The sequence below is a fragment of the Kogia breviceps genome, chromosome 12 (genome assembly GCF_026419965.1).
Source record: "Kogia breviceps isolate mKogBre1 chromosome 12, mKogBre1 haplotype 1, whole genome shotgun sequence".
Taxonomy (NCBI): domain Eukaryota; kingdom Metazoa; phylum Chordata; class Mammalia; order Artiodactyla; family Physeteridae; genus Kogia; species Kogia breviceps.
The window spans coordinates 32,114,836-32,126,376 of record NC_081321.1 but is presented as its reverse complement, the minus strand read 5'-3'; the positions used below and the strand labels follow the sequence as shown (position 1 = coordinate 32,126,376).

Genomic DNA, 11,541 nt, shown 5'->3' with positions numbered 1-11,541 from the left:
ATAAAAATACCGTAGTGAATTTATCTAAGCCACTATTGACGGGCATTTGGGTTGATTCCAAGTTTGAGTTATATGAACAATGCTAACTTTGGTACTTGCTAACTTGGTACACCTATGCACACATTTTTCTATCACATATACCCATGAGTGAAACTGCTTATTCACAGATATGCATATCTTCATCTTCAAGGTTTCTATAGACTGTTAAGATATTTTTATAGGCAATTCATAGGAGAAGAATATACGTATAGTAATCATGCAAAGAGATGCTCAGGATATTTAGTAGTCAGAGAAATATAAATTAAAGCTCTTCACACCTGGTTAGATACGCTAAACTTTCTATCTATATAACTTTAAGTTCAGATGGGAAAATGGAAGCCATCAGGTGCTGGAAGAAGAAAAATTGGAGCCACCATTTTAAACTGGTGTCACTTTCTTTTGTTTATTGCTATACCTTCAACCACAGGTATAAGACAATATAAGTTATACATATATACTATAACTTAATAAACTTCCACACTGAATATATACCCCAGGAAAGTTCTCCAAGAGGCACACAAAAATGCATGTAAAAAGATGTTTGTTTTCAAATTGTTTTTAGTGAGGAGATTTTAAGAGAGAATGGCAATGAAGGAATGAAATGTAATAAAGGCAGCTAGAGGAATAAACTAAACCTACATAGAACAACATGGACAGTTTAGAACAAATAATATTAATTGAAAGAACTGAGAAACAGAATAAAATATGCAGTGAAGTATAATTTATGTAAATAAAACCAAATATAACAATACTATTTATTGTTCATACAACAACATGTGTAACTAAAACAAAGAAGATGAACTGAAGTGACAGTGAAGGCATGGCAGGATATGGAATTGGAGTTAAATGGAAAAAACATAATACAATATATAAATAAATACATAAATAAATAAAGGATAAGTATGAGAGACATTGTGCTCAGACAGTACTTAGTGTGTGCCACAAATTGCAGAATATTATTGATCATATCAACCTGATCCTGTGCTCCTGAGGTGTGAACATTTAGAAATAAAGTGTTACAGAAATAATACTCAGAGAAGGAGGTTCTGGCTATTCCCTGAAAGTACAAGTGTAGATGAATTTCTTCCTCTTTGGTGATGGCCTGTTTCCCACCCAGATGTTTTCACAAACTCAGACTTGTAAACACAACATTGTCAGAAGCTTATTATTCTCTTGTAATATTAGAATATTCAAATATTGCAATATTAGAATCTTGTTCTCTTATAATATTAGAATATATGTAATTATCATTATTATATCAATCAAGTAATATGAAAATATTTATAGAAACGTACTAAAACACTGTAAACTTAAAAATTTGTTTTTCATTCAATAATCCATTCAAAATATATATATATACTGAGTTCTTATTACATACAAGGTCTTATGCTGCTCTATGAAGATGAAAAGAAACACACTTCAGCCTGGTGGAACATTTTGAGCTGTAGTCTTTATGGTAGATGTAAATGTAGAGAGGCTATTTCCCTTGGCAGCCATGCTCATCTCAGCTCACCACTGCGATTCCAGCCACCTAAGCTGGCATCTTGCTTCCTCAGTGAACTAAACAAAAAAAATTCAGCAACCTAACCTAAACATAACTCTCATGTTCTTTAACTCAAATTTGGTCCAGAAGCTGTAAGTATTCATAAGGGTTGTAAAATACCATATTTTATCATTTCTAGTATACCCAGTGATTTTTACGTGTTAGTATCTCTGAAAATGGAATGCATCTGACAATTTATGGCATCTCTTAATTGCTGTCAGTCAGAAGACAATAATGACTTAGTTATCACTGCCTGAGCATATGTGACTTTGGTCATAGCTGTTTATACTGGCGTTACTTCAGTTGAGTTAGGAGTATTTTGGGGATAACACATGTTGAGTTTAATTGCTTTTTAAATGTCTTATGATTCATCATTAAAACAAAAATTTTTTGTATGTACAGAAATTTATGGAAATAGAGCATCTGGACATATAGGGATAACGTTTTTTATTCCTGTTGGCCAGATCAGACAATTTCATTTGCTTAAAATTCTTGTCAGCAAGAGTCTTTATTTTATTCTATGTATAACATACTACCCCCAAAACTTAGTGGCCTGAAACATCAAATATTTGTTATCTCATGCAGTTTCTGAGGGTCATGAACCTGGGAGCATTTTTGTTGGGTAGCTCTTGTTCAGTGTCTTTCACAGACGGCGATGACACTTTTAGCCAAGGCTGTAGTCATGTGAAAGCTTGACTGGGACGGGGATGTGCCTGCAATATGACTCACTCACATGGCTGTTGGTGTAGGGGCCTCAGTTTCTCACCATGTGGGCATCTTCATAGGGCTGCTTGAGTGCTTCCACAACATGGCAGGTAGCATTTTCCAGAACAATTGATCTGAGAAAGAGAGAGAGAGACAGAGAGATAGACAGAGAGACAGACAGACCAAAATGGAAACCATGCAAACCACATTGTTTTTTTATGACCTAGTTTCCAAAGTCCTGCACTGTCCCTTCTGCTTTATTCTATTCACTAGAAATGAGTCATTAAATCCAGCACAACCTCAAGAGGAGGAGAATTCGTTTCTACCTCCTGAAGGGAGAACTATCAAAGAATTTACGGACATATTTTTTAAATGGCCCTAATAACTATTAATGCCTGATAAGATTGAGAAAGTTCTGGCAGAATGAGCATCAGAAGCTTGGAATAAATACTGGAGCATTCTTTTAAGAAATGATGCATATACCAATACCATCAAAGAATAGTATTTTGTGGCAAAACACAAATATCATTTACTCAGAGTTTAAGATTGATTTAGAAGAGTCATATTCTGAATGTGGAAATATTTAGGACTATATTACACAATTTATTTTGTACATAGTTTCCTTCTTGTCTATGCATAAGAATCACGTCATAAAAATTTTTGTGTAGGGCTTCCCTGGTGGCGCGGTGGTTGAGAGTCCGCCTGCCGATGAAGGGGACACGAGTTTGTGCCCCGGTCCGGGAGGATCCCACATGCCGCGGAGCGGCTGGGCCCGTGAGCCATGGCCGCTGAGCCTGCGCGTCCGGAGCCTGTGCTCCGCAACGGGAGGGGCCACAACAGTGAGAGGCCCGCGTACCGCAAAAAAAAAAAAAAAAAAAAAGACATACAAAAAATAATATGGGGCTTACCTGGTGGCGCGGTGGTTGAGAGTCTGCCTGCCCATGCAGGGGACGTGGGGTTCGTGCCCCGGTCCGGGAGGATCCCACGTGCCGCGGAGCGGCTGGGCCCGTGAGCCATGGCCGCTGAGCCTGCGCGTCCGGAGCCTGTGCTCCGCAACGGGAGGGGCCACAACAGTGAGAGGCCCGCGTACCGCAAAAAAAAAAAACAAAAAAGACATACAAAAAATAATATGGGGCTTCCCTGGTGGCGCAGTGGTTGAGAGTCCGCCTGCCGATGCAGGGGACACGGGTTCGTGCCCCGGTCTGGGAAGATCCCACGTGCCGCGGAGCAGCTGGGCCCGTGAGCCGTGGCCGCTGCGCCTGCGCGTCCGGAGCCTGCGCTCCGCAACGGGAGGGGCCACAACAGTGAGAGGCCCCCGTACCGCAAAAAAAAAAAAAAAAAAAAAAAAAAAAATTGTGTAAATAACTGTTTCCATAAATATAAAATAAAATTCGACATGATAAACAAACATTGTGTTATAATTTAATTAGGAGTATTTTTTCTTTCTTAATGGTAAAATTAATGGCCTTTTAGATCCAATGGGATTTGGTAAACGTCTGTGGTAGACTGCATCTTTTGGCTACAATTCGTCAGTATTCCCTATATCCACACCCTTTGCTTGTAACTATAAGGTGCCCACCCATATACATGAATGACCTGCCCTGCTCCTTGGCTCTGGGTTTTATAATGTGACTTGATTTGGTTAATAGGATATTAGCAGTCATGAGGCAAGCGAAGGATTGAAAGTGTACATGCACGTTTCCATTTGCTTCCTTGCGCCTCTGCCACTGTCATGACAACATGCCAGAATTAGCCTGCTGGAAGATGAGAGAAAAGTGGAGCAGATCCAAGTTGCCCTAAAGGCCCCAACTAAAGGCAGCCTCTAACATTTGACAGTCAGCCTTCTCTCAAGCGAGTGAGAAAGCCCAGTTCACATTAGCAAAGCCACATTTCGGATCTACTCCTGATCCTGATGTGTGAGCAATTAATGTTTATTGTTACATGTCACTGAGGTTTTGTGGTTGTGTTTCTGCGGCATTATTGTAGTGATAAATAGCTAATATAGTTCACTTAAAATGGTGTACGTGTTTTCACCACTTTAATATGGTATATGCCCCTTCCCATTGATTAATTGGCATGATAATCTCTGTGGATAAGATTTTCCACTGAAGTTCTGAAATCCCTTGAAAACTTGTACTATGTCTGGATACACACATCAGTCTTTCTTAGAAATAAGGAAAAAAGTGTAGACAGGACTGCTTGACAGTGGGTTTCTCCTCACCCCTCATCATTGAAAATGTTATACATTTAAATGTAGTAAAAGGAAGATTTCAGAGCCAACAGACCCTTTTCCTTATTCTTTTACATTCTGCTATGTCATTCAGTTCAACTAAATCAGCTCTACCTGACCAAGGATAGGTGACTTTGAATTGACTGTGAATGCTAAGCTCTGTTCTAGATATAAACAGACAGCTATGCAATCACCTGAATTAAGATTTTTAGAAGCTCTAAATGCTAATTTGCATATATCTGGTGAAAACTCATGGTGGGAGAGGAAATTTAAGATTTTGGGGGAATATATTAATACTATATGCCAGGCTTTTCAACTCTATCATCTTTTTTTTTTTTTTTTTGTGGTACGCGGTCCTCTCACTGTTGTGGCCTCTGCCTTTGCGGAGCACAGGCTCCGGACGCGCAGGCTCAGCGGCCATGGCTCACGGGCCCAGCCGCTCCACGGCATGTAGGGATCTTCCCGGACCGGGGCACGAACCCGTGTCCCCTGCATCGGCAGGCGGATTCCCAACCACTGCGCCACCAGGGAAGCCCCCTCCTCCTACTCTTAATGCTTGATAACCACTGACTTGTTCTCTGTCCCTAGAATTTTGTCTTTTCCACAGTGTCATATAAATGGAATCACACAGCCTTTTGAATCTGGCTTCTTTTCATTTAGTGTAATGCATTTGAAATCCATCCATACTGTTGTATGTTATCAACATAAATGTTTTATGAAAGCATGCTTAGAGCAGCTTTCCAATCATATCCTCATAAGTGTGAGTGGGGCATATACAGGTTTTAAAAAGATGAAAAGAATGTATACTGGGTTGAATAATATTCTACCAAGATTTATATCAAGCTGGAATCTACGATATGAATCAAGATTTATATCCAGCTGGAATCTATTTGGAAATAAGGTCTTTGCAGATGTAATCAAGTTAAGATGATGTCAGACTGGATTAGGGTGGGCCCTAATCTAATGACCGGTGTTCTTATGAGAAGGGAGAAATTTAGACATAAAGATACAAAGGGAGAATGTCACATGACAATAGAAGCAGAGATTGGAGACATGCAGCTGCAAACCAAGAAACACCAAGAATTGCCTGCAACCACAAGAAGCTACAAAAGAGGCATGGAACAGACAGACTCTCCCTCAGAGAACCAACCTTACTGACACCTTGATTTCTGACTTCCAGCTTCCAGAACTGTAAGAGATAGATTTCTGTTATTGAAAGAATAAGTTTGTGGTCATTTGTTGTGGCAGCCCTAAGAAACTAATACAAGAAAGTATAGGGGATTGCTTTTAGGGCAGCTTCCATCAAGCAAAGGAGCCTGCCTGAGGAGATAGGATAGATGAAGACCAAGTTCTTTCACTTTACAGTTTTGCCTTAAGATGAGCCTGACTGAATTCTAGAGCCAAACTGTAATAGCATCATGGGTACTGGTATATTTCCCCAAGCATCAAATCTATTACTAGTAACTGAAACCTGTTTTTAAAATATGATAAACAATGTAGAAACCTAATTTTGGCCTCCCCATCAACTAATTTTGAAGTCAACTCATTCAAAACCGCCATGTTTCCATTGTGAAGAAAAAAAAAAAGTTCAAGTTGGGGAGGGGGCACCTTTCATCATTCTTTTTATTAAGCATCTCCAGAAGATTAGAGACTCAGGAAATTAGGTATTAAAATTTAATTAACTTACCAAGTTACTTGAAGAAAAAAGAAAGAAAAAAGTAAAATCCACATTCCTCTAGAGAAAAAAATCTTCTGAAGTGCATTTCAGTCTGCTGCTTGGATTTTAGACACAAACAAATTAGGGGATATTTTTAATAGACAGAAAGTATATAGCCTTTTGATACTTAAGATGTAGAAGCAAAAGAGAGCAAATGAACAAATTAGCATTTTAGACAAACCAAGAGAATGGATTTTTTTCTAAGAGATATTTAAATTATGTATCCATGATGTTAATATTGTTGATTAAGTTTAAAACATCAGTTCATCTACCTTGTAATAATGATGAAAATCTGTGATTCTCAAACCTGGCTCCTTTTCAGACACTCCTGAACAACCTAGAAATATCCCTATGCCTCACTGCCCAGATTCTGATTTGCTAAGTCTGAACTAACACCTAAGGAATCTATTTATTTTTTCAAATTCTCCAGGTTATCCTGATGGACGACCAGGTTTGAGAACAGCTAACATGGAAAATGCTCTCACAGAAAGAAGCTTTGATCTCCCAAAGCATGGGGAATTAGAGATGGGGTCAATCCAAGGTCAAATACCAAAAGCAAAATATTAGAATGGAAGTAATATAATCCTTAAGGTCAAGAAACAGAGGCAGGGTCTAAAAGGGAAACCAGGATGCAGGGTAGAAGCAAGCTTCATGAAACAGGAAGGGAGGCCAGAATGCCAATGAGAAATCACAATCAGAACACAGGGGAGGATTGTGAGCCAGAAACACAGGAAGCTCTGGCATTCAGAATTTGGGGCTCAGTCTGGCTCAGGACTCAGAGAAAGCTCTACCTGAACCAGATTCCTGTCTGTAGAGTTATGCTTTTATGTAAATTCCTCTATTAAGAGTATCAGTTCATTCAGGGTTGATCTAGTCTCTTATTTTTTTCAGCATCTAGCAGCTTGCTTTAGTGTCCAGCATTAGATTGAGTGATATGCACTGACCTCTCCATAAACTGAAGTTATCTCCCAGGCGAGATTATTTCACTGTAATAATGCCTGTGTGTGTGTGTATGTGTGTAGCTCTATATTTGTGTGTATATTTTTTGTAGAATGCTTCAAACATTGAACTGTTGTTGAACATGTAATATTTTTTCCCCATGCTATTAAACTTTTAATGAAAACCCTCTAAAAACGAATTTTCAACTTCAGGTAAATTGAAAGGACAATTGTTATTTCTTGGGTAACAGTAAGACATTTATTTCTTTATAATTTGTTTTCATTCATAAAAAGGACAAAGCACAGTCCTATACTACTCCATTGAAAAAATGATAAAAAATAACTAAAAAAATCAATTCAATATTTATCAGTATCAAATAAAACTACTATCACCTTTCCTTGAAATACAAAGAAACAACAGATGTATCTATAGCTATATAAAGTTTAATTAAGAATCTTGCGTCTTAAAGCAGATGATACATTAGTTAGTTTGACAACAGTTTAAAACTGATGGTCCCAGTCAAATTTGTACACTTGTATGAGGAAATGAAAAGCTTGAGTTATCGGTGTATGAGAGATTTTAATCTACCTTATCTCTGCCACAAATCTAAAATTAAACAAACAACCTCCAAAGTCTGTTTTCTTCTTACCTTTCAGAACCATTTCATGCAAAACCAGTTTTGCTCTTTATTACCATACATTAGAAAATAAAAGGCAAGCATGCATTTGGCAAAAGATTTAGGTGTTGACTATATAAAAATGCCCAACGTGGGTCACATTGCAAAAGGAAAACCCCAAAGTGTAACAATGACAACACAAACATTTGTACAGAAGGCTCACAGAGTATTCGTTTCCCTAAAGTATGAAGAGATTTTGTTTTTTTCTTTTCAAATAATTAAATGCTTTATGAAATCTGGTAATGATCTCAAGACTGTTGACATACTTCCACTGGAGAATCATCCCTTTCACTTATTTTTAAAAAGTTTCATTTTATAACAAAGAGTTAAATGTAAACTAATGAAATATTTATTGGTATTTTCATAATGAAAACTCTAAACATTTATACATAGATATATAGTACAAAAATTATACAAATTAAAGAAAGGGGGGTAAAATAGTAATAGATCTATTTTGCTTCCTGTAAATATTTTTTTTTTAATGAACCATAAGGTATCCTTTCTAAAAAGATAAACTCTATCTCTAATTAGCTAGCAAGGTTGTGCTAATAAAATAGGATTATACCTCTTGAAGCATCAGACATGGCACTATTTCAGAAGCCAGCTAATCCTTTATTACTCGATTTCTTTCACATCCACACTCAAACACATTTCCGTGCACACCATGGAGAATGAAGAAATGTGCATCTTCCTTTTCACAACTTATAAAAACCTAAAGCACCAACACTTGGGAGACCACTGGACAGACACGTTATTTGTCTCCTCCCGGCCTTCCAGTTTTGCATACTCTTCAAAGTACCATTAGCAACATCTTGATTTGGTATTCATAGCCAGTTTTCGGTATTGCATTGAAGCAGGAAATTAGTTTAAAACTAAATTAAAAAAAATAGGGAATACTGTAGTTTTTCCAAGCTACAGGTGATTTCTTGATTCCATACCTTTAATAAAGAGAGGTTTTACTTAGAATGAAGCACAAAAACAAAGTCACTAGAATATTAGATAATTCTGATATTCACTTAACTGTCATTTATTCCTAACTGTGTAAAGACTGTCACATCTCAATTAAAAAATGGAAGCACTCTACTTCTCAAAATTCATAATTTCACGTATGAATAAATACAGCAACAAGATGATACTCTAACACAAGAGCTGTGATTTTCTGAGGTTTGAAATTGATGATAAGAAAAGCATAAAATAATGTCAGAGTAGAATACAAAAGTAAAAAAAAAAACTTCATGTAGTATATTAATTTTACTATTAAAAAACTAACTTAAAAGTATTACTGACTCTGAAAACCAAATATTTAGAAAATTACTTACTTCCAAAATACCAATACTGAAAATAAGTTCTAGAATTTGGTTTTCAATATTCAAAATCATCCAACTCATTCAGTAGAATGTTTTGGTATTGGAAATTATGTTAAATGCTTTAGTTATACTTTTTTTTTTTTAAAGAAAACTCAAAATGCCATGAATGATAGGGGCCATTCAAAAATATGCAGGACCCAAAACAGAGAGGATAGTACAAGAGACTGTATTACTCTTACATTTACCACATACGGTCAACGTTTCAACCTCTATTATACTTCACAACTTGTTATTAAATTTAAAGCACCTGTGTATGGTGATTTGACTTTCACTCTACAGCCTATGGTATTGAATTGAACACTGTAAATTGTCCCATTGGATTAAATCATGCAACTGTCACAGAATTAGGTTAAGTGGTTTATAAGGCATATTGGAACGAGTTAAAAATCATTTTATATCCATTTAAAAGTTTATTCTTTTGGATGAAGGGGTTCCTGGATGCCTCCGTCATAACATAAGCTGTAAATCAGTTGGATAGTTTGTTAAAGTATAATTTATTTGGCTTAGGATGAAGTTGCAGGAATTGGAAGGAATTGTAGTCATCACAGAGATGGAGGGTGTCCTCTGAGCTGGGCTGGGAGCAGCGGTTCTCATGCCACATTCAGAATTCCAAGTACACAAGGATGCCAAGGGCAGGCAGCAGGGAGCCAAGAAGACATGGTGATAGGACGGAGCTACCTATAATGTAAACCAAAAAAGTGCATATTATTTCATTGGTAACAGTCACTGTTGATCATTTACCCTGCTATGGGTATTAGGTAACCCTGAAGCCCAAGTGGTTCCTTTAAAAAAATACTAGCTTCACTTAGTCTTAAGTGACTTAAGAAAAACAAAAATGTTTGATGAAGGATTTTGTGTATGAGACTGTGTGGACTGTTTATACCAAAAGTTCATATAAATCTTTTTAGATAATAAGATCACAAATGTTTCTGTTTTTCCTGTGATCCAGCAGTCCCAAACTCCTACCACACGGCACTAGGTCAGGAAACATGTATAAATAAGTGAAAAATCATAAGTAAGCTGAGAAAAAATAAGATAAAGAGATGCAGCAAAAATGCTAATAATGTTACCTGGGGCAATGACATCATAGGTACACTGGAAGATCCTACATGATTTCATATCTTAATGGTTTTAAAATATGTAGGGGCTTATATGCAACGATTTTAGAAATGTATTTTTGATAATAATAATCTATTCAAATTTTTAGCTAAAGAACAATTGCCCTGAGAGATGTTATGTAAATGAAGAATAAAAATGATGTAATATTCTACAGACTTAAATTATGTCTTGATTGATTGCCACCTAGAAGGGCTCTTCCTGTGGTCAGGTAAGTTTATGGGTCCAAGTCCGGCTTCCCTGGAATTCTTGAGAAAGGGCTGAAAAGTGGGACCAAGAAGGTACGCTCTTCCTTTCAAGTCTCCACAATTATTAGGTGCTCTCTTCAATGAGCAAAAAATACAGCCAACAGCTTGTAAATATAATAGATTTGTGTCCATTTTTGGAAGTTTATTCTCTAAATTTGAAACTTTAAATCATTGTTATCTACTATATCAACAGTTGCCTAAATAGACCTTTCTTTAGAATATGCCTCTTACGTTTAGGAAGATTCAAGGCCATTTCTCTCGAATTTGATCATTGAAAGCACAGTCCTACTCCCTGTAAAGGGGAAGATGATTGTGTCCACCTGCATTCTGCTATTGCCCTGTGAGCAGCATTCAGTGCTGCATGGAAAATATGAGAGAAAACATTATCAGACACTGATAAATGCGTTCTTAGGAATGAGCAGGACAGTGAAAGTAAAGTAAGGGCAGAACAGCAAGCACTATATAAACAGCCCTCGAGGAGCTGCTTATAGCCTCTTTATGATAATGCATAACGGCATTATCGGTAGCAATGATGACACAAATAATGACCATGATAGCTGCTATTCACTGTTCTACAGCCACAAGACAGACACCACACTGGCCATTTATATGTATTATGACATTTATACAATAGATTATGATGGCAGATCTTATTTTCCTGACTTTATAGGTTATGTAACTCAGATTCAGGTAAAATGACTTGTTCAAGGCCAGTGGCTAGTAGAAGGCAGAGCCAGGATAAGATCTCAGATTGGCCTGGCTCCAAAGTCCATGCTCTTTCTACCTCTCTGCCACCTTCTACAGATAGCTTTGGAAAGGTACCAGTTCTGAAAAAGCGTTAGGACACTACATCTTGCACTTAAAGTGTCAAGGCAAGGGCACAGGAGGAAAATAAATGACATATGGGAAAGCAGAGCACCTAAGCTGTTTCAAAGTGTCTTTATTCTTGTAGTATTTTTCC

The 11,541-nt window shown here is 37.2% G+C and overlaps 1 protein-coding gene across 6 annotated transcripts in view; it reads right to left on the bottom strand.

Annotated features, from left to right (window-relative positions):
- Positions 1–7,412: 7,412 nt before the first annotated feature.
- Positions 7,413–11,541, bottom strand: part of CNTN1 (contactin 1) — a 353,678-nt gene continuing 349,549 nt past the window's right edge. For all 6 annotated transcript variants that reach the window (XM_059080718.2, XM_067009071.1, XM_067009074.1 and 3 more), the window contains one exon: positions 7,413–9,894. In XM_059080718.2, the coding sequence (XP_058936701.1) occupies positions 9,818–9,894 (77 nt within the window). In that variant the 3' untranslated portion in view covers positions 7,413–9,817. The remainder of the gene's footprint in view (positions 9,895–11,541) is intronic.